The 24,061-nt window shown below is 47.0% G+C and overlaps 1 protein-coding gene across 2 annotated transcripts in view; it reads left to right on the top strand.

Moving 5' to 3' along the window:
* The window catches only part of LOC117005023 (ubiquitin-associated protein 1-like), a 111,147-nt gene that overhangs the window by 61,948 nt on the left and 25,138 nt on the right, over positions 1–24,061 (top strand). The window contains exon 3 of one of the 2 annotated variants that reach the window (XM_033076243.1): positions 23,506–23,630. In XM_033076243.1, coding sequence (XP_032932134.1) covers positions 23,506–23,630 — 125 coding nt within the window. Of the gene's footprint in view, positions 1–23,505; positions 23,631–24,061 lie in introns of those variants that run through there. The other variant, XM_033076244.2, reaches the window with a different exon arrangement.

Raw genomic sequence — 24,061 nt, 5'->3', positions numbered from 1 at the left:
AATTTCCATATCTTTGCCTGAGAGCCGCTTGATTTCAAAATTATAATAATTTGGAGGGAGGGGGTTTACATTCTCCATTTGCAAAGAGAGGCTCATGCCTTTGTTAGCAGACAACTGTCCTCAAAACTAGAACACTATTGCTCTTTTACCTTCAGGAGTCCCACTGCAGATGTGTTTTCTGATAGTTCAGGCTAGGTGTTCAACAGCTTAATGCCCTCTGCCTCTATAGCAGCTATTCCAAAAGCCCACCTGAGTCCCTTTGGATTTTTTAAATACCCATTTCAGAGGAAGTCTGTGCCCAAAATGTGTGGGGCCTCTGGGTCAGTCACAATAGGGTGTTTCTTCCTCTCATTTCCAGTCAGGCTCTCCTCAGCTTCCACCAAAGTAAAAGCCTGTGATCCCCCTCTCACCCCAGCAATAGACAGATTCTGTTCTCACATGTCTTGATGGGATTAGTGTGCACTGGTAACCGATGTCGACCAAGGCCTCATATTCTTGTTGTTCAGATGTGCCAGGTCTACGAATCCACACAGTCCAAAAAACACGCTTTTCCTTATCCTTTACCTGGCTAGAGGCAGAGCCCCTCTAAGCGTAGTTATTCTTCTTTCCCTGGGCATATGTCTTGGAGGTTCATTCAAGGGGATCAGACATATCATCATCATCATACCTGACAGTTTGGCGACGGGCTAGTGGAGCTGCTTCCTTTTTGGTGGAACTTCCTCCCTGCATCTTGCTGTCCTGCAGTTTAAGCACCCATTTTTCCAGAGCAACAGTAGGCTTTCCATCCCACTTCTTCATGTTTTTCCAGAATCACACAGGACAAACTACAGCTCAGTTCGTGGGATGTGTTGGGGGTTGGGGGAGTTTTTTACTCTTTCCCTCTGTCGAGAAATTTTTCCCATTATTATTTTAAGCTGGTCGGGCGACTCCCCTTTAGCTGTTAAGTGCTCAAGACAAAAGGGATGGCTGGGTTGGCTTGATGGCTCGATTGCTGAGGGGGGTTTGAGGGGTGGGGGTGAATGGTCGGGGGCTGCTTTGTCCTTCCGGGGGGGACACTTACTCTCGCTCGCCGGTCCGAATGTGGAGGGGAGAAGTCCTTCTTTCTCCGTGGTGAGACCAGACCCTGCACTTCGACACTGCTAAAACTTCCTGCTTCTGAGAACAGCGCTGAGAACTGGGACGCACACGGTGAGCAGAGTTCTTTCCTTCATCCTTCTCCCACCTGGGACGACCGCTGCCGCCTCGCTCCCCTGCTCCTGCAGCAGCCGCGACTGAGAGGCTGCCTGCCCTGCTCCATTGGGACTGTGCAGAGGAGGAAGGCGTCTGACTGGAAAAAGGGACTGAGACTGAGTTTCGTTCTGTTCTGTCACTGATTTTTTCATAGCTGATGTTGTTCTTGTTTTGTCTTGTAGATATATCAGTAAAGAACTGTTATTCCTAAACCCACACCTTTGCCTGAAAAGCCCTTAATTTCCAAATTATAGTAAACTGGGAGGGAGGGGATTTTCACTCTCCATTTTGGGAAAAGGTTTTTTTTCCTCTGGCAACACTGTCTTCTAAACCAGGACAGATCTCCATCTGGGAAACGTGTATGTTTGGGGCCACAATTGTGATCTGTGCAGCTGAGTTTTGGAGAAAGCCCTCTTTCATCTCCTCCCTGAGTTTCTTGTGATTCTCCTCTATCTTATATTCTAATTTCTGCAGACCTGTTTCCACAGTTGTGATTCTGGCATGTGTTGGGCCATGCACGGCATCTGCATATGCTCAGAGCTTCTTCGCCATATCAAGCACGGTCTCCTCCCTGTCATCCCGCTTCATTATTGCTAAAGCGGAAACGTATTCTTGTGGTCCAAGTCGTACAAGTTTTCACCACATCATGGATGTACATGGTACCAAGTCTGGATTCTTAGTTGTTAGGTCATCAGAAAAAACAATCTCTGCCACTGTCATTTCTCTCAAGCATTGAATCCTTTGTTCTATGGTCTTCCACTGGGTTTGCTGCATATAGAGATCGTCTGACCACAGATATATTTGTGCCACACTTTCCAGTACCTGTCCCCAAAGACTGTGAGGATTAGCCCCCCTCAGCATTCCTTGGCCGATAACTAGATCATGTGACAGGGATCCCAAATGCCTCACTTCAGTACCATCCAGATTTGCAGCCTCGCCTGCAGCATCCAAAAGATGGACTAGCCAACTAATTATAGATTCATCAGGTTGTCAGGTATAATCCTTTTTTAGGTCACAAAGATCTTTCAGGGAAAAGGACTCAATATTCACTTCTGATCTTGTGTCAGTTGCTCTGACTTCTGATTTTGTATTGGGAGACTGCTTTGAGGATCCTTCCCCCAGATCATCATCGTCCATTGGCTGATCAGTTTTGCTTGTATGCTTCTTTCCTGCAGTGACTGCCAGTTGCTTAGGTTCACTGTCTGGTTTAGCTACTGGCTTAGGCTTACCATCTGGTTTAGCTACAACCTGAGTAACTGGGGTGTTGGTTGATTTATCTCCTTGTTCCCTGGACTCTTTGTTTCCCTGCAGTATCTAGCACTGTGCGATAAGCATATGCCAGGGCTCAGTTTATTGCAATGAGTTTTTTCTCATTAGAATCATCATGGCACTTCTCTTCCAGATATTTCCCCACCTTGTCTTGGTTCTGAATTTGTTCACGTGAAAATTCCCAGGCTGAGGGATCAGAAAATTCCTTCAGGGTTCAGCCCATTCTCTCTCATTCTCCTACACCACTCAGAATTTTCCACGCCTAGACCTACTCCTGGATCAGGGGTCTCATCAGCTCCTCTGGACATCTCAGCTCTCATTCTAGAGAGGTTGAAGACTGTGTAAAGGAAGTCTACCAGATGAAATACCAGGAAGGTGGTGTCCTTGACATGCAGGGGAAACTGAACATTCTCAAAAACTTACTTAACAGATTCAAAGGAGAAGAAGGAAAGGAAAGGTTGAAAAGCCTCATCCCCTGCTCCTCCTCTAACAAACTGGGTGCAATTACTATTAAACTCCCAAAACATGCTATTGGAACTGGGACGTGGAGTAGGACGAAGAAACCATATGCCCTGCATACCTGGAATAAACTCGAGTACCTTTATAAACTTTCCATAAATCATTATCACCAAGCCCAGCACAATAGCTATTCTAATTCGTGCCCCTCTACTGTAGAAACTACATGTTAGGGACACTACTGGAGCTATCTCCAGATAAGAAACTAAGGGTAGGGACCAGAAAGGTATTAAAACCTCAAAAAAGCCTAGGAACCTGAGACACATGAAGGCCTCCACCCCGAGAGACATTATGAATTCAAACAATATGATTACTGACTACTTTACCCCAATACAGAGTACAGTAATTTCATGACTATAAGGAGCACCTTTTTGACTAAAATTTTGGCCCAAACCTGGAAGTGAACCTTATAGTCCGGTTCGCCTTATATATGGACAAAATTCAGAAATTTGCCAACCCGGAAGTGTGAGCTGCAAGCCACGGGGGGAGTCGGCAGGGCCACGGCTGCCAGGTGGAGGCAGGGCCGCGGGGCTGTGGCTGCTGGGTGGAGGCAGGGCCGTGGGGCCGCGGCTGCCAGGTGGAGGCGGGGCCGGGGGGCCGCGGCTGCCAGGTGGAGGTGGGGTCGGGGACCCAGGGCCCCATGGCTGCCAGGTACAGGTGGGCCCGGGGGCCCACAGCGCCACTCCTGCCGGGTACAGGTGGCCCCGGGGACCTGCTCCTGCCAGGTACAGGTGGAACCGGGGACCCATGGCTGCCAGGTTGAGGCGGAGCCGGCTGCGGGTCCTCGCTGCAAAAAAAAAAGTGCGTCTTATATTCTGGTGCGCCTTATATATTGGCAAAAGTTCGGAAATTTGCCAACACCCGGAATTGAGCCTTATAATCCGGTGCGCCTTATGGTCGTGCAATTACTGTAATTACAACCAAAATGCAGTCAGAACAGGTTTTTTTCCTACTTTCTTGAGCCAATTGGGCGCCAATAAGTATTTGTCCTGGTTTAGGGCAAATTTGTGAGGAAAACCCTGAATGGGGTCCCACTAGGAAACAGATTCAAGCAGTCCCTCCCCCAACTGGTTCAGGGAAAAAATTTCCTCGGAGAGAAGTGGAAAATAAACCTGTTATTTAACAGGCAAAGCACTTCCCAGCACCAAAATTAACAATACTAAACAGTAAAACCTCTCACCGCTCTGAAGAGATGACAAATTCAGAAGAGTCCCTTCCATGGGTTGCAACCCATCTCACTCAGGTTGTTCTCAGTCCCTCCGGCACTGGGAAATGCCCCAGGCCAGGTCAGGTTTGGTGGGTCACAGGTGTGAGCTCCCGGTGCTCTTCCTGGGTTTTCAGTCCAGAGCAGGTTCAAACAATTCCAGGAAAAAGATAAAAACCACATTCCAGGGAACTTCTTTGCCTCATCTAGCCAGAAAAACTAACCAAAAGCAAAGGAGACCTCTCTCTTGCTGTCCACTGCAGACAACACAATCTGTGTGAAGCATGCAGGGGAGCGAATGCAGTCTGATAACAAACTCTGCACCTCTTCTCTTCCCCCTTCACTCCTGGAATCAGTCTTAAAGCTGCAGAACTCAATATTCAACAGTAACAAAGCAGATGATTTGGGATATACAGTAATTTCATGAATACAAGTCGCAGCAATTTGACAAAAATTTTGGTGGAAACCCGGAAGTGCGGCTAATAGTCGGGGGCGGCTAATATGTGAATAATTTTCTGACATTTACAACCCCAGACGTGCCAACCAGGGCGCCGAGCCAAGCACCTGCCAGTAAAAGCCGGCATTTCGCGATTGTTACAAAGTGTTACTCTGTTGCCCTGACTCCCTGCAGGCAGCACGGGGGCGCGGGGAGAGAGGCAGGAGAGTTCTCTTCTTCCCTCCTCTGCCACAGCCCGGGGGAGAGACGGGGGGACCCCGCACCGCCATTGCCGTGGCCCGGGGAGCCGGCGAGGGCCCCGCCCTCCGCCACCGTGGCGGGAGCAGGGGGTGCTCCGTGCCCGACCGGCGCCGCGGCGGGAGCGGGGCCGGGGCGAGCGAACCCAGAGGCGGCGGCCAGCCCCGAGCGGCACCACCGAACTGGGCCACCTGGCCCCGTCAGCAGCCCCTAGCGGGCCGAACCTGCACAACCTTAGTTGAGCCAGTAAACCCCCCGCCATGCCGCGGTTCTGTTAGTATTTGGTAACTTTGTTGCACACGGGTCCTCGCTGCGAACAACAGAGCGGCTTATATTCAGGTGCGACTTATTTATGGACAAAGAACGAAATATTTGCCAACACCCAGAGATGCGGCTTATACTCAGTGCGGCATGTATTCGTGAATTTACTGTACAAGCATCATAAAGTCACCCCAAGATAGTTGACCAGCATATACTGAATTCTTGCTCCTGTAGTAGAATGTTGGGTCAGGAATATCATATGGTACATGGTGTCAGAGATGAAACTGACAGGTACAATTTTACCAGGGCTATTCTTAGAGCTTCCTCAAAATGCTTTTACCTGCTGGAAGGATGTCGTGGTTTGACACTGGCTAAGCGCCAGGCACTCATGAAAAGAACTATTCACTCATTCTCCTCTGCTATAGTTGAACAGAGGAGGGGGAAAGAAAAACTGAAGGGCTCATGAGTTTAGATAAGGATTTGGAGAAAACTTTAGGGGCAAAAGAGGTTCAAAACTTAAAAGGTAGACAGAAAATAATTTATTAACAGAATTAAAAATAACAGAATTAAAAGAGGATAATGAGAACTAAAATAAACTTTTAGAACACCTTGTTCTCCCCTCCAGCACTTCCTTCCTTCCTTCCTTCCCACTGACAGTGCAGGGAGAGACGGTATGAGAGTTTTGGTCAGTTTTTCACTCAAAATCTTTCTTCACTTTGCTTAGGGAGAGGAGTCTCTTCTGCTATGCCATGGGGTCCTTCCCACAGGAGACAGTTCTCTGTGAACTTCTCCAGCATGGTTCTAATTTTCACAAGTAGTAGTCCCACCTGAACCTGCTGTAATGTGGGTCCATCCCACAGGCAAAAATAGTCTTCCCAAACTACATGTCATGGGTCATTTTAGTTCATGGGGTGTAGTCTTTTAAGGATAAGCTGCTATAGTATGGAAGCAAGGAATCTCTTTTTCTATCTCTGGAAGCAAGGGTCTTCTCTTTTTAATTTCCTACTAGATTACAGCTTTTCAGCATCCAGTCGCTCCAACGGGAGCACCTTTTCTCATGGGCTGCGAGTGGATCTCTGCATCCCCCCATGCCCTTCATGAATTACAGGGAAACTGTTTACTGTATTATAGTCCTCACCATGGCTTGTAGAAGAACCTCAGCACCAATATTTGGAGCACCTCCTCCCCTTCTTTCCTTTCACTGACATTAGTGTTGCCATGTTTTTCTACCCATGTGTCTTCACCTTTTCCTTTTCTCGGACTTGGGAAGAAATTGTTGTCCATAAGTTCATTTATTATCAAGTTCTGTGATGTAACATCGACGGTGCCCGGGTCCAAGACAGAGACACAAGCACCCTGTGATCCATGCGACAAAAAGCACCTTTATTGTTCAGAACTGCTCCTTAAATAACCTCCTTAATGTTTCTCAGCAAGCACTTGTGATTGGTCCAAAGTTCAGGCTGCCCAGCCCTCTGACCAATTAGCCTCTGCAGCCAGGCAGGAGTCCCCCAGGACAACCCCCTGTCTGGTTCTGGTTCTGTTCCCTGGAGGGCTGTCTGTCCCACCAGACTGCTTTTCCCATATATGGCCAATTCAGATGCCCAGTACAAGCCAGCTTGTACTGTGACAATTCCCTGTTTCTTTTTTATTACAGTAATTTCACAACTACAAGCCGCACCTGATGATAAGCCGCACTGTCGTTCGCAGCAAGGACCCGCGTGCAACAAAGTTGCCAATTAGCAATAGAATCGCAGGATCGCGGGGTTTACTGTCTTGGCTCGAGGCCGGGCGGGCTCGGCCCGCTCGAGGCTGTTGACGGGGCTGAGTGAGTCAGCTCCACGCTGCCGCTCGGCGAAGCCGCTCGGGACCGGCTGCAGTTGCCGCCACTGCTGCCGCCGGGCTCGCTTGCCCCAGCCTGGCGCTGCCCTGCACCGGCAGGTGGGGACAGAGCCCGCCAGCACCCGCAGCAGAGGCAACAGGCAGAGACAGAGCCTGCTGGCATCCGTGGCGGTGGCGGTGGCAGGCAAGGATGGAGCTCGCCCGCTCCTGCGGCAGTAGGCAGGGACATGCGAGAGACCAAACGCGGACCAGAAGTTTAAGTAGCAAAAGTCCAGCTTTATTGTCTGACAAGTAGCAAAAGGTCCGACTTTATTGTCTAACAATCTCTTTTTATAGAGAAAAGTTCAGATACATTTGAATGTAACATGCAATATCATTGGATAACTTTGTCTGTGTTTAATGCAAGGTATATGCTGACAGGATACTCTAAGATAAACTATTTTAAAACCTACTATTGCAAAACTACTCTCTTTGAAGTGGTTATAGTATACTAAACAAGCAGGATCCTTACTTCTCCAGATGTCTTTTCCTTCGTCCTTGTGCATTTCTTGTAGAATATTTATGACTTTGTTTTTCAAGCGAGGAAGCCCAAGGTTATAGTGACCTGAAAGTTACTTGTCTGGTCTTACGGAATCTTATGATATATCGGAGCAAGAGCCAAAGCTCCGACTAGCCCGCCAACAGGGACAGAACCCGACCGCTTCCGCGGCGGCGGCGGGATGGAGGAACGAAGCCGCTCGCCTCCCCCCTGGGCCGCGGGGCCGACAGGAGGGAGCCCCCCGCCTCCCCCCTCGCGCTGCCGGCACAGAGCCTGCCTCCACCCGCCGTGCAACAGAGTAACCAAGTTTTAGCAATCGCACACCTCGGCTTGCACTTCCGAGTAGGGAAATTTCAGAACATTTTTCATATATTGGCCGCTCCTGAGTGTAAGCCGCATTTCCGGGTTGGGATCAAAATTTTAGGCAAAATGGTGCGGCTTATAATTGTGAAATTACTGTAATTTAAAGAAAAATTTTAAAATGCAAATATGCAGCTTGTTCTTTGTTATCTTACCTGCAAGGATCCTTTTGCATGCAAGATGACATTGACAGCATAAATTCAATTTCAATGGGTCTTTTACCTAGCTTAATAAATTTCGCTTTCTTAGATGGTGATGGGTTCCATGTACCTGAAGCTGCAGTGCTTATGTTCAGGAGCGGTTAGGTATTTAGCTACCTTCTGGTTTCACATATCACAATTTAACTGTTTAACAATAGAATTATAACTTAACTCTATAACTATAAAACTTTAAACATCTGTCGTGGCGATGAGCGGTGGTGGAGTGCCGCAACCTTCTGGGAAAGCATCCTGAGAAGGACGTCTGAGAGGCATAGGCACGTCCTCGCTCCCGGGCGAAGTGACCAGATCTTTTGGGAGTCCCCACTTTGGTCGACGCAGGAGAGAGAGAGAAACGGGAGCCGCGTATAGAGTTCCAAGGCAAAGCTTTATTGGTCTTCTTCCTCAGAGGGGTCCAGGGACGAACTAGCTCGAGGGGTCTGAGGGAGCAGGGTTCATATAGGGGATGAAACTGAAGGTACAGGGGCGGTACAAAGGGGGAAGGTCCAATGGGGTACAACCAATTAACATATAACAGAGGGGCGTATTGGGGATAACTTTTCCATAACCACTATGAAGAGGGAGTGTTTAAGGGCATTCCCTCCAGGGGAGGGGGGCAAGTTCTGTCCCTGGTGGGCCATCGGCCTCCACAATCTTATTTTAAAATTATAACTTAATAAAACATTTATCTTTAGAACTTTGCAAAATTCCAATTTAGCACGGCAATTTGTAAACAGGAAAATATTTTTTAAACAAACAACTCTGTTATTTCAATGTCCTATAACTGTGAGATAGGTACAATTTCTGTTATTCATGTTACAGGTTCCATTGTTTAGTAACTATAACGTTACAATTCAACATTAAACATTAAACATTCAGTTCAAAACCATTAACATTTTAAAAACAAAAGACCATTTAACTTAAAATTGTTTCAAATAAGAACATACACATTTCCTTTATTCCTTACTGCCATTTCTTTCATTTTAAAAATAGACCATTTAACTTAAAACTGTTTCAATCAAGAATACAAATGTTTCCATTTCTCCTTTCTCCTCCTTTCTTTGTTTTTAGAAATTAGAACAGGAAAAAAACATGCACTTTTGAATTACCTTAATTTGGTGAGAATTATAGTTGCTGATATGTTACAATCCAATTTTAGTGTTTAATACTGTTGAGGAGTTTTCCTTTAAATGATAACTTGGGAGAATCTTCTCCGGGTAAGATTCTTCGTGTTTATTCCAAAGGAAAAGGTTTTAGCTTTTGCAAGGTTAAATCAACTAGTCAAAATTACAGTAATTTCACGACTATAAGGCGCACTGGATTATAAGGCGCACTTCCGGGTTTTGGCAAATTTCCAAACTTTGTCCATATATAAGGCGCACTGGATTATAAGGCGCACTTCTGGGTTTCAATCAAAATTTTAGTCCAAAGAGTGCGCCTTATAGTTGTGAAATTACTGTACTTATTTTCATTTTTACTCAGAAATATCTGGATTTTATAATTTTCTCTCCTTGTCAGTCAAATTTCCACCTGGTCACAATTGAAACAGACTGAGAAGGCTTTGATGGTAACATTTCTTTTTGCTTAGCTAAAATCCCAACCTGGCCAGGGTTGAGACTTTAGACTAGGCAAAAGAAAAAATTTTCTATTATATTTTAAAAACAAACTTTTACTTAATTTTGAAAAGTGATAAGAGGTAAGTATTTTAGAAAACTATGTAATTGTAATTTGACAATGAAATATTTTTTACTAAACTAATCTACATAGATTTGATTTGTTGAACTTATAATGTTAGACGAAGCAAGATCTTCAAATTTTTCAGGATGACTGATTACATATGATGCTAGTGCAATGTATAGGAATCAAGTTAACAAGCATTCTACTGTGAGTTTCAACATGTGATTAAAAATAGTAGACTATGTCTGCAGCATTGATAAAACATTTCTTCAGCAACTGTAAAAGAACAGGTTAACAAGGCAAATATTAACTTAGTAAAGTTTGCAAAATATACAGTCTTTGACAAAGTTAAGAGATGGGTAAAACAGCTGTTGAGTTTTGCTGAAGGTGAACATCACTGTTTACATCGCCTGGGTTGGTGTCCTTAAGTTGTCTAATTTTTATTTTCACTGTCTTAAGACATGAGGCAAGAAACATGTTGCTACATTTGTTGAGAAGATGATTTGTTCTCTGTCACGGCGTTCTAGCTTTTCTATGTGTCTGGTGATATCTTTTCAGGTTAGCTTGTTAGTGTCTCTATGAAGCTTTATTTTGGTAATTCTTTTCCTGCTGCTTTTTGCTTGGTGGGCATTTTGCAAGGGTTTTTCCCACACTTTGATTTCTGGTTTTAATGCTAGTATAGGTGTTTGGGTCCCACCCCTACTTGGGATGGTGGCTTTTCAGGTGATTGGGGCTGTTTGAAAATGCTTCATGGTTGCAGACATTCCCCTTTTATATCTATGTGTTTCTCCCCCTCATAGCTTAGTGAAAGGTTAGTGTGTAGGTGTTTACAGTAATTTCACGACCATAAGGCGCACCGAACTATAAGGCGCACCCCCCGGGAGTTGGTAAATTTCGCAACTTTGTAGATCATATAAGGCGCACCGGACTATAAGGCGCACTTTTTTTTTTTGCCACGAAGATCCGTGCTGCGTGCAACAAAGTAGCTAATTAGTAACGGAATCCAATGATCCTGGAGTTTACTGGCAGGTGCTCAATTTGCAAACATTTTTCACAGATGGGTGTAAGCCTTTAAACGCAGTCACAAGCGCCCGCGTGCTCAGGGTCCGGCACTCCCGGCCGCCCCCGGTTGGCGAGGCAGGGCTCGGGGTGGCCGCGGCTCGCAGCTGCCGCGGTTCAGGGGAGTCATGGCTCACACCCCGGGGTTGCTGCAGTTCAGGGCAGCTCGGGGCCGCCTGCGGCTCGGGGCGGCGTGGCGCTGCCCGCTCCCTCTCTCCCTGTGCAGCTGCTGGGGGCTGGGAGCAGGGGCTGGGTGGTGCCGCCCAGCCCACGTGGCCGCCGCTGGCCGGGGACTGCCTGCTCCCTCTCTCCCTGTGCAGCCGCCGCTGGCCGGGGGCTGCCCGTTCCCTCTCTCCCTGTGCGGCCGCCGCTGGTCAGGTGCTGCCCGCTCCCTCTCTCCCTGTGCGGTCGCCGCTGGCCGGGGGCTGCCCGCTCCTTCCCCCCCCTCGCGGCTCGGCGCTCCCGTGGCACTGCCCCCCTCACGGCTGGGTTCACGGCTTGCACTTTTTTTTTGCAGCGAGGAGCTGTGCTGAAACAGCACCCTGTGCCTTGCCTGCTCCCAAATACCCTGCAGAGCTGGCTTGGGATGCTGTTTCATGTAGAACGGTCGAGATATTAGAGGCTCTTTATCCCAGGGTTGATATCCTGTTTTATTCTTAGGCTTCCATGTGAGCAGAGCGGGAGAGGAGGATAAAAAAAGGGCCTCCAGACCCGGGCACAGGTTTTTCTATGGGTCAGGAAAGGGGAGGGGTCAGCCTTGGCTTCAGGCCAATCCCATCGCAGGGGTCAGTCCATTGGTCTTGCAGGGGTTACAGGGTTAAAGGGGCATACCATTCTTAAAGCAGTAAGGTACTGGGTTACAACACTGTGCCGCGTGCAACAAAGTAACGAATTACTGGCAATTTGCAAACATTTTTCACAGACTGGCGTAGCCTTTAAACGCAGCCCCAGGTGCCTTCCCCATGCCGTGGACCCCTGCACTCCCGCCCACCCCCGGCACCGGCTGGCATGGCTCGCAGCTCCTGGCTACCACTGCGCAGCCGCGGGTCCCGGCTTCCCCTGCCCAGCGGCCGCAGCTGCCACGGGCCGAGGCACTCCCACCCGGCGCTGGTTGGTGCAGCTCGGCCTCTTCTTCCCCCTGCGCCGGGGCTGGGGTCGGCGGTAGCTCCCTCCCTCCCCATGTGGCTCCTGCCGGCTGCAGCTGCCCGCTCCTGCCCCCCTTCGTGACTCAGCGCTCCCATGGCACCGCCACCCCATTGCGGCTCACACTCCCGGTTTTGCAAGTTTTGCAACTCTGTACATTATATAAGGCGCACCGGACTATTAAGGCGCACTTCCGGGTTCGGGGGAAAATTTTAGTCAAAAGGGTGCGCCTTATAGTCGTGAAATTACTGTATTTCTTGGGGAGAAATTTCCCTGTTCCCATGGGGGTTGAGTGTTAATTAAACTAGGGACTTGCAAATCTCTTCCCTCAACCCTTACAAACTTATAGTTTTCGATTGGAGGTGTAGATAGGTTTGGAGGTGTGGTCAAAGCCTTGGCTTTGGAGATCGCAGCAGGATTGGAGCTGTTATTTGAAGCAGGAATTGAGTTTGGAGCTTTAGTGTTTTTACTTCCTGGTTCTGGTGGGCTTCTCAAGGTGTTGCTGGGTACTCCTAGTGTAACATCATCAGGGATTCCCTTCTCCGGGCAGTTGTTGGCAGGGGTTTCCATGGTGACTCGAGATGGCAGCAGGCTTTCTTCCAATTGCTCTATGAGCTTCATCCAGAAGACAGCTGGGTATCAGGAAGAAATGACTTCTGATCTGAACATTGATGGGGTTGGAGATGCTTCTGGCATTGTAGTAGCAGCAGGGTGGCTTGTGTTTCTTTCCTGTCTGTCTTGAGTGTTCACTGCTGTGGTTGCAGCAGGATTGGGGCTGTTGCTTGTAGCAGGAGTGGTTTTTGGAGCTTTGGTGTTTTCACTTCCTGGTTTTTCTCCTGTCGCTCCTAGTGTGATGTCATCATGGCGCGCCCACTCTCGGCAGTCGGCAGAGGTTTCCATGGCAACTTGGGGCAGGGACACGCCTTTCTTGGCTGACGACACGCCCTCTAGAGGCTGGGCCAGGGCCGGGACCCCTCCCCCCGGAGGCAGGACTACTTGGGGCAGAGGCATGCCCCCTTGGGGCTGGCCCGGAGCCAGGACCCCACCTGCCTGAGGCGGGACTGTAACTGAGGGTACCGTCCACCAAGGCTGGGTCAAAATGAGAGGCATGCCCCACCAGGGATGGGCTTGGGGCAAGGCCGCGCCCCACCAGGGCTCGGCTGGGGCCAGAGCCACACCCCATGAGGGAGGCTGTGTTTTCTTTTCCCTCGATGGCGACCACAAGGCCGCCGCCATCTTGAGGTTTTTCTTTGTTCTCTTTCCCTTCTCTCGCCATGCGGTCGACACCATCTTTAGAATTTTCTTTGCCCCCTCCCCCCCCCAGCAGTTTCGGATGGATTAGGGGTCTCTGAGCCGGCTACTAAGGATTTCCCGCTCAGTAAAGTCTCTCCCTTTCTCTGCACTTCAGATTTCATCTGTTTTATGAATTTTAGAATGATCCTCCAAGGTTTTACCACCTTAACTGCTTCGGGATCATTTTTTAAAGCTCCATCTATTATTTCTTGCCCAATTCTAGACCAATAGTCCATATCTAATGCAAGATCGCCAGTTGCTTCCACCCCTTTTCTTTTTGTCCATAATATTAAATCAAAAAGGGATTGATTCTTCTTTATAACTTATCTCCCACTCTTCCAGAAACTGCACTCATACCTGGATTACTGGATGTCTGTCTGTAGAAATGTATGTATCCTCCCATCTTTGTCCCGTTTTTTCTGGCTCACGGCCAAAATTTTTCTCCCATCTCTCTGGACGTCCTGGCTCTCGCTCAGCTGTTTCCCGCCTCTTTTTCTGAGCGTTTCTTCCCTAGCTCAAAGGCTAATATCCCCGTCTCTTTTTCTGGATGGAATTCTGTCTCCTCCAGCTTTCCACAGGTCTGGCTCTGTCGAATCACGTCAGCAGTCACCAACTGTAACATCGATGGCACCTGGGTCCAAGACAGAGACACAAGCACTCTGTGATCCATGCGACAAAAAGCACCTTTACTGTTCAGAACTGCTCCTTAAATAACCTCCTTAATGTTTCTCAGCAAGCACTTGTGGTTGGTCCAAAGTTCAGGCTGCCCAGCCCTCTGACCAATTAGCCTCTGCAGCCAGGCAGGAGCCCCCCAGGCCAACCTGCTGTCTGGTTCTGTTCCCTGGAGGGCTGTCTGTCCCACCAGACTGCTTTTCCCATATATGACCAATTCAGATGCCCAATACAAGCCAACTTGTACTGTGACACTATGACTTGAAAAGTTCTTATAGGGTTTTGCAGTGCTGAAAGGTTGATCTCGTCTGGGCTTCGTATCAGGGAATTGCTCCCCATGCCCCTTGCTGTTGTCCACGTAGTACCCACTGGGACCTCGCGGGCGGCGCCGGCGCCATTCAGCGCCTCTCTTCATGCGGGACACTGAAAAAGAGAAGCCACTGCAGCAGCCTCTGCCCTTCTGCTCGCAGCACAGCTGGCTAACAGTGGCTAAGCAGGCAAAGTTTACTGTGAACCATGCCGAGATGGCACCGGCCACGTGGCCGCTCCTGGCACCAGGAGGGCTCTAGCTGTGGCACCTCCCCAACCCTCAGGGAAAAAAGAAGACTGCATGCGGTTTTTTTCCTTCTTAAATATATCATCACAGAGGTGTTTTTGAGCCAGCAACATGTCCATTGTCAGAGCCTTCAGGGGTTGGCTCTGCTGGACATAGTAGAAGTTTTGAGCAGCTTGTCTCTCAGAAGCTGCCACTGTGGTTTCCCCTGCCCACCAAAACAAACCCAGACTGTTTTAAACTAACACAAACGATGAGGTGGCTAACAGCCATATTAAATAACAGTTTAAAAAAACCCTTTCATTTCTCCACTTTAAGATGTGACTATTCAACAGTGGCTTGTATAATACTTCCTCTACATAGATTTTTCTTATTGCTTTAGAATTTTTCATTAAAAACAATTTGCACTCTTACCCATCAGTGTGTTCAAGCAGAAAGGTCATCTGTTTACAAAAATAAAAGGATTCTTGGCTTCCTAGATCAGATTTTAACTTCATGTAGTGGGTTGATGCTGGTCAGATGCCAGGCACCCAACAAAGCTGCTTCCTCACTCCCCTACACAGCTGCATAGGGGAGAGAAAGTTTAACAAAGGGTTTATGGACTGAAATGAAGACTGGGAGAGATCACTCCCCAAATACTGTCACAGGCAAAACGGACTAAAATTAAAGATATTAATTGAATTTATTACTAACAAAATCAGAGCAAGATAATGAGAAGAAAACTAAACCCTTAAAAACATCTTCCCCCCCACCTTTCCTCCTTCCCAGAAGGCAAGGAGACAGGGAATGGGGGTAATGGTCCATTTATCACCTGCGATTTCTCCCACTGCTCAGGGAGAGGAGTTGTTCACCTGCTGCATTTTGGGGTCCCTCCCATGGGAGATAGTTCTCCACAAACTTCTCCAATGTGAGCCCATCTCACAAGCAACAGCTCTCTGTGAACTGCTGCAATGTGAGTCCATCCTACAGGCAACAGTCCTCCTCAAACTGCTGCAACGTGGGTCACTCTTCCACGAGGTGCAGCCCTTCAAGGACAGGCTGCTCTATCATGGGCCCCTCTCTCCACAGGCCTCCCACAGGGTCACAGCCTCCTCTCAGGCATCCACCTGCTCTGGTGTGGGTCTCTTCCATGGGCTGCAGGTAGATCTCTGCCTCACCATGGATCTCCATGGGCTGCAGTGGGACAGCTGCTTCACCATGGGCTGCAGAGGAATCCCAGCTCTGGCACCTGGAGCATCTCCTGCCCCTCCTTCTCCACTGACCTTGGTGTCTGCAGAGTTCTTCTCACATGTTCTCACCCCACTCTGGCTGCAATTCCAACTGAGCAATCACTTTTTTTTTTTCTTTCTTCTTAAGCATGTTATCCCAGAGGCCTTACCATCATTTCTAATTGGCCCAGTCTTGACCAGCGGCACATCCATCTTTGGAACCACCAGGAATTGGCTCTGCCAGACATGAAGGAAGCTTCTGGCAGCTTCTCACAGAAGCCACCCCTGCAGCCCCCCAGCTACCAAAGCTTGACCATGCAAACCCAATACACTTCACTAGGCTAGTACTGTTCTGATTGGGATAGAACAAAGTGAATACTATGTCCATCACTGTTTTGCTTCGAGAAGACTTAGTTTTCAAATATCCTAAAATACTTGGTACATCTCTTAATGTGTGCTTGTGGGTTTTGTAGCAAAGTTGCATTCAAGATGAGGTTATATCAGTGGTCATTATTTAAAAAAAAAAAAAAGTATACTAGGAAGAAACTAAGTGGGTTTTGTTGAGTTGTTTTTCCTGTACCAAAACAGTGTTGCTATGTAAATACCACAATGTGTGTTTGTATTCTCAGTGTCTAGTACCAATTTCAGACAAACAAGAAGTCTCTACAAGGGGACATGTCTTACAAGGGGAGGTGTTGTTTTGAACAACACCACTTAGTGTGCCAATAGGTTAAATAAGCTGAGTATTTGCAACATTTGAGTAATTTGGGCTGTGAGATTGGTATATAGAGGTAATCCTGCTTCACCTGAATCATCCTGCTTAGAACATGACTTGTGCCAGTGGGACTAAGCAGAGCATAGTAGCAGCAGTTGCACCAGACTCTGAGCAGTTGAGAGATCTGGCGGTCTCTGACATGGTCATCACTCTCAGTGCAAAGGTTGTCACAGTTGCTATTTCTACATAAGCAAATGCTTTAGCATATCCATGTTCTTAAATTGCCAGTTCAAATACAATTTGGATGTCACGTTGCAAATAACAATGTTGGTGGCTGGTGAGGTGCCATCTGGATGCTGTGTTGTGCAATGCTTGAATATGTGCTTCTCACTAAGGATCAGTGAAAATACTATTATATTCTCCCTGGAACACTTTTTTATCCTGATGGTGCAGATAGGACATAGGTTATTTGGCCTCATGGTTTCAAAGCTGGAAGAAAATACCACTTTCGTCCAACAGGACTCTGAGACCAGACACTGTTGTATAGTATGGGAGTTTAAGTGATGATAGCACATAATGACCAGACCTGGGGGTCCTGATCAATGGAAAGTTGAATATGAGTCAGCACTGCCCTGGCAACCAGGAGAGCCAACCGTTGCCTGGGGGGCACCAGGCAAAGCATCGCCAGCCAATCAAGGAAGATGATTATCCCACTCTGCTCTGCACTGGTGCAGCCTCACCCTGAATATTGTTAGCAGTTTTGGTCACCGCAATAGAAGAAAGATAATAAACTATTAGAGAGTGTTATGAATGGAGATGAGAGCTTTTAGACGAGTCTTGCCTTAGGCTTAGGTTTCTGGCAGTGCATCTGTTTGAGTAGGCCTTCACCTCAAATTGATCTTATTCACAAATTCTTGAGAATGGCCAATTAGGTCTATTATAAAATGAATTATTTATTGAATAGACACAAGATTAGCAGACAGAAGACTTTAAACAGACTTACTACACAGAATAAAACAAAGAACTTCTAGTAGATACAAATACAGTACATGATAGAAGGTGCCTATATTACAGCTAGCAAAGAAATAGTATAGATTAGGAGTCAATGTAACTTACCACCGAATTGATGATGGAGTACACATAAAGTCCTTTCTCTCAATTCCCGGAAAAGTAACCACAGAGTTTTCATCCAAACTTTGGGGAGTAGCCCCACATATTAGTGTGCAGAATACTTCTTTGTGAAAGTTTGGTGTAGCTTTTGTAGTTTGTAAAGTGAAGTGTCTGTCAGTCAGAAATTCCAGCATCTTATCTTCCTACATCTTTGTACTAGTTTGCAAACAAACCAGCAGGGGATTCCAAGTCAGAACTACAATTTAATAGGAAAATTAAAATAAAGGCAAAGAACACTGGTTTAAACTGATAGGCAGGATACAACCTGACACCCTGTTGGTCAGGATGATGGTAGCAGTCTGATTAAACGGTGGCTGCAGTCCTGTTGAAGTGATAGATGTGGTTCTGTTGAAGTGGTGATCCTGTAGAAGGGTCTGATCTTCCTCTGAAGGTCCAGTGGTGGTTATGGAGCTCTTCTCCTCTGGGAATCCAGTGGATAAGGCTGCTCGTGGTGTTCCAAACTCAGATTATATCCAGGTAGGAATACTTGATTCTTCCCCCTGGGCCAAGCATTTCACAATGGGATAATGTAATTTTATGAGTCATACAGTGAGACTTGATGGCCCATTAACAGAAGATAGTCCCTGGAGGGAGTTATCAGGGATGAGGCATAGAAGAGATAAAGAACACTGCCTCATCTGTTTTTAAGAGCTTATGAAGATGGTGACAGAATACATACTTTTGGTTACATCTTACATTGTAACCTAAGACAATCTTGCTCTCAAGGTGAGATGCTTATTGTTAGCTTGGGATCTTACCTCCCTGAATAACTCCAGAGATAACTCGCTACCGGACAAATGTCCAGCCTATGTTATCTCACCAATTCATAACTCATGCCCTGAGTTATGCACCAGCTGATAGGCAGAACAGATAAGCTCTTCTGTTGCAGACCGGAAGTCCTTCTACAGAGAGCATCCAAAGCAAAGCTGTGAAGATGGTGAAGGGCCTTTAGGGGAAACTGTATGAGGAGTGGCCAAGGTCACTTGGGCTTTTCAGCCTGGAGGAGACTGAGGGGAGACCACATTGCAGTCTACAACTTTCTTGTGAGGGGAAGAGGAGGGGCAGACAGTCATCTCTCTGGTGCCCAGTGACAGGACCCAAGGGAATGGCCTGAAGTTGTGTCAGGGAAGGTTTAGGTTGGATATTGGAAAAGGGTTCTTCCCCTAGATGGTGGTTGGGCATTGGAACAGGCTTCCCAGGGAAGTGGTCACAGCACCAGCCTGACAGACTTTAAGAAGTGGTTGGACAATACTCTCAGGCACATGGTGGGATTCTTGGGGCTGTCCTGTGCCAGACCAGGTGTTGGACTTCGATGATCTTTGTGGGTTCATTCCAACTCAGGGAGTTATTCTATGATTCTATGAATTCCAAATAAACAGGATGTTCCTCGTTTTAACAGCTTCTTATCCTTTTGGAGCCTGTGGCTGCCTTGTCAATAGTGAAGGAACACAAATAGTACCTTAACTGTCATCTGAGTATGAAAATGGGTCAGTGTTGTGAGTGGAGTGGGAGATTCAAAGTTTATTAAAGAAACTCTGTCACTGAGTCACAAGGTGCCAAGAAAACGCCTTTGCTTTCAAAACTCCTCAGAGAGGAGCCTGAGCATGGCTTCAGACTCAGACTATCAAGAGTTTGCATTTTGCAACTTCTTCCTGCAAGTTCTAATGATGGCAAATCAGCTGTATCTGTATAAAAATGAATTATTTATTAAGACAAATTAACAGACAAAAGATAACTGTGAAAGATCTTAATCAGAATTGCTTACTGCACAGTATAAAACTAAAAGAACTACTAGTAGATTATAGTATAACATAAAACAGTGCACTATATCAAAGTACCTATATTAAAGCTAGCAAAATAAATAGTATTGATTAGGAGTTGAACATAACTTACCACTGAAACGACAATAATGTACGTAGATTCCTTCACTTAATCCCTTGGAAAGTAACCATGAAATAGGTTCTCTCATGGGAGAAACTCCACCCATTTCCAGGAAAATGTATAGAACATTTCTGCATTGTTGAAGTTTGTTATGGTTTTTACAGTTGTAAAGTGAGTGTCTGTCAGTCAGAAATTCAGCTTATCTTGTCAAATCTCCCTTCAAAAGTAAGATGCTTATCAGCAGTTGGGAGATGCCAGACCAGTGTTAACCCCATGGTGCCAAAATAACTCACTACAAGACAGTTTGTCCAAGTTATCTGACTGGTTAACAAACAATAGATAAGTTCATGTGGGGAGTGAGATGCCTTGCTGCAGTCAGATAAAAATGGTGAGTCACAACTCACTGAACAAGAGGTTAGTCACTGAACACCATCTTAGTGATGCCAGTCATGTCTCTTTGGATCTGCATCACTCAAAGCAAAGTTACAAATGAGTGTTAGAGGAATGCTTGAGATTGTTTTACGCAGCTGGAAACATTGCTTGTAATTCTAAAAGCTTACACCAGAGATCCAAGAAAGTAAGTGTACAGTAATTTCACGAATACAAGCCGCACCGTTTTGACCAAAATTTTGGTGGAAACCCAGAAGTGCGGCTAGTACTCTGGGGTGGCTAATTTATTAACAAAAATGTGATATCTGCCCTTACCTGGTACCGTGCTGGTCCTGTCCCGAGCAAAAATGGTTTGAAATCCATGGTTTCCTGTTGTTCCGACGATGAACCAATCAGAGAACAGCTTATTGCCTGCCTGTGGATGGCGGCGTTACTGAGGGGCGGGGGGGTGTTATCGGGGTGAGTTCCCTCGGCGCGTTCTCTCGGCAGTTTGATAAAAGTGTGTGATATTTCTCTGTACTTTTTAAAGTGTTTTCAGTCTTGTGTGGCTGCGCAGCTGGCCATGCTTGTGTAGATCAGGGGAGGGGAGGGGAGGGGCTGGGCCGGGCCAGGCCGGGCTGTGCTGTGCTTGAGCGAATCAGGGGAAAGGAGGGGAGGGGAGGGGCCGGGCCGGGCCAGGCCGGGCTGTGCTGTGCTCGCGCGGATCAGGGGAAAGGAGGGGAGGGGCCGGGCCGGGCCGTGCCCATGCAGCTGAGCTACTGTTTAAAGACAACGCAGATCCGTTGGGAATGCTCGCAAAATGACCACACTATTGTTCGTGTCTTTTTCGGCTTGTAAACAAAGGGTACGCTGCCGCAGCTATGGTCTGTGTCTTTTTTCACTTGGAAATAATGTTTCCAAGGTCGGCAGTAAGCCAGTAAGCCCCGGCAATCCGCGATTCTGACGACTTTGTGAAAGTTCGCTGCGAACAAAAGTGCGGCTAATATTTGGGTGCGGCTTTTTTATTGACAAAAACATCAACGTTGCCAACACACCGAAAATGCAGCTTATACTCCGTGCGGCTTGTATTCGTGAAATTACTGTAATTTATATTGTGTGTTTTCTAATACTTCCCCGAGGCTGGCAGCGGTGGCCGTGCCGCTTCTCTCTGCTTCCCCGGGGCTGCACCACTTGTCGCCACTTTTTGGCAGTCGCAGGGGCGGCAGCGCCGTCGCCACGGCCTTTCGGTGGCTGCAGGGGCTTGGCCACCGCCGCAATTCGGCAGCCGCAAGGGCTCCGCCGGCGCCGCGATTTGGTAGCCGTGGGGGCTCGGCCACCACCGCGATTCGGTGGTCGCAGGGGCTTCCCCGCCGCCGCTTTGCCACCACTGCGATTCGGTGACCACAAGGGGCTCCTCGGGCGCCGCAATTTCGGCGGCCGCAGGGGCTTGGCTGGCGCCACCTTTTGGCGGCCGCAGGGGCTTCACCATTGCTGCTCCGATGCCACCGCTGGGCAGTCTCTGCTTGGGGCTGTTGCGGGCTCGCACTTCTCGTTCCCCTGGCGCCCGGGCCAGGGCCACCCGGGTTCTCGTTTCCCCCGGGCCGGGGCCGGCACCGCCCAGCATCTCGTTCTCCCCGCGCCCATGGTGGCGCCGCCCAGCTACTTGTTCTGCCCAGGTCAGGGCCGGCGCTAGCTCCCTCCCTCCCCTCGTGGCTCCTGCCGGCCGTGGCCGCCCGTTCCCGCCCCCCCTCGTGACTCGGCGCTCCTGCGGCATCACCTCCCCATTGCGGCTCGCACTTCTGGTTTGGCAAATTTTGCAACTTTGTCCATCAGATAAGGCGCACCGGACTATAAGGCGCACTTCGGGGAAAAATTTAATCAAAAGGGTGTGCCTTATAGTCGTGAAATTACTGTAATCCTGAAATACTTTTTAAATACCACCTGAGTGACAAATATAAAGAATAGATGGAGGACCATGAAATAAGTCTGAGGCTTCTCAGTGGAGTGATCATAAATCAGACAGCTACAGTAATTTCACGATTATAAGCCGCACTTCCGGGTGTCAACAACTTTTCTTTCTTTGTCCATACATAAGGCACACCTGATTATAAGCCGCACATTACAATACAGAGTGTGATAAAAGGTATCTGTTCTATCACCATCTGTTGAGGGTGGGGGCAGTGATCCTTATCTCTGCGGGAGATATTCTGCTAATGGGCCATCCATTGAAACCAGGCAGGGCATTGTTCTTTATCTTTTCACAACCCATCCTTCCTCCAGAGAGTCATTTTCTGCTAATGGCCCATTGAGTCCCACTGTGTGACTGATAAAATTACTTTATCCCATTGGAAGTTCCTCCAGCCAGGGGGAAGAGCCCAACATTTCTTACCAAAATAAAAACAGAGGTTTTGGGACACTAAGGTAGTCCCTTTCTCCACTGGACTCCAGAGGAAAACTGGATTTCTCTACATCACCACTGGATCTCCGGAGGGAAACTGCAGTTTCTACAGGAGCACTGCTTCAACTGAATCACATCTGTCACTGCAGGAGAACTGCAACCACCATTTAATCAAACTGCTACCAACACCCTGCCTGACGGGATGTCAAGCTGTACTCTGACTTTGTCAGGGTTTGGAGTTTGTTTCTTTGTAGTACTGTATTTCTATTTTAATTTCCCTAGAAATGTTATTCCTGATTCCCATATTTTTGCCTGAAAGCCCCTTGATTTCAAAATTATAATAATTTGGAGGGAGGGGATTTACATTCTCCATTTCAAAGAGAAGCTCCTGCCTTTCTTAGCAGACACCAGCAACTTTTCATTCTTTGTCCATATATAAGCCACATCTGATTATAAGCCGCACTTCGGGTTCGGACCAAAATTTCAGTCAAAATGGTGCAGTTTATAATCGTGAAATTACTGTAATTAAGTTATATTGCCTTGTTTAAAAAATCAGAATTGCTATGCTAAATAGTCTTGAGCTATTTCACTGTTTTAGTTCAAGTGGAATATCTAGACTTTAGGCCACTTTGCCCTTGTGACCACTTCTGTATAAATGTGACTTCCCACTTATATGCCAATACTTGGATTTTCCTTTAGCTTAGCTGCTCTAAAGCTGGGTTATTTTAAAACCTATTTTGAATATGATAATAAAGATTGATCTTTTTAGAGACATAACAGAATACAGTGTTCAGGAGAGAGCTTCAACTTCCAATTGTGTAGGAATGTCCTGGGGTGATGTTATGGTGGCTTGTATCCCCAATCGTGTGTTCTGTTTAAGCGAAAGTTTGTTTTGTCTACTTATCAGTTGGCTCCCCTCCCCTTCTTGTCACAAGGAAAGCTAAAACTCTGGGTGTATTGACTTCAAAATCTATTCAGTTGTTGGATTGTTGTGTTGTGTAATTGGGGGGTTTTTTTAGTAGTTATGAGCTAAAACATTAAAAACAAACAAAACAAAACACCACCAAAAAACCAAAACTGAGGCAATGAAGTCCAAACAGATTCAACGTGTTTCTGACCAAGCAACTTCCTTTGTATTGAGTCACCTGGTATAGTTTGGGCATCAGAGATAAATAGCTCCCAAATACAAAAATGTGAGTCTTAATTGAATGCTTTAAGCTTGTAAGGTTTTTTTATACAATTTCTACTTTTAATCTTAGGTCCTTTCAGTTATCTTGATGATGTCCCATTTAAGATAGGAGACAAATTCAAAATCCCAGCAAAGGTTGGATTACCCATTGGTTTCAGCCTGCCTGATTCTTCTCAGCTTGTCAGAGAAGTCCAGGTAAGTGATATGTGTTCTGCCTTTCTGCTCTCTTCCCCTTGGTGCTGTAAACTGCAAATAGTCACAGTTTGCACATGTGTTCAAATGTTAGTCTTGACAGTCCTGTAGTATCATTTTGTATACCAGGCAGTAGTTGCAGAAGATATGTTAGAATGTATAGAAAAATAAAAATATGATAGGCTGTGCAAAAAGCTTCTACTTTTAAAAAAGCTTAATAACATTTATTTTAGCATATCTACTTCAAAAAAGTACAGCGTTTTTGTTGTGGAGTCCTGGTTTAAAAGACAGTTGTTTGCCAAGTAAGGCGGGAACTTTCCTGGAATAGAAAATATGACTCTCTTCCCTCCAAATTATTATAACTTTAAAATTATGTCACTTTTAGGCAAAGATATGGGAAAAGGAATAACAGTTCTTTACTATAATATATTTAA

The sequence above is a fragment of the Catharus ustulatus genome, chromosome W (genome assembly GCF_009819885.2).
Source record: "Catharus ustulatus isolate bCatUst1 chromosome W, bCatUst1.pri.v2, whole genome shotgun sequence".
NCBI classification, from domain to species: domain Eukaryota; kingdom Metazoa; phylum Chordata; class Aves; order Passeriformes; family Turdidae; genus Catharus; species Catharus ustulatus.
The sequence above is the reverse complement of the archived record's forward strand: the minus strand, read 5'-3'. Positions and strand labels throughout refer to the sequence as shown.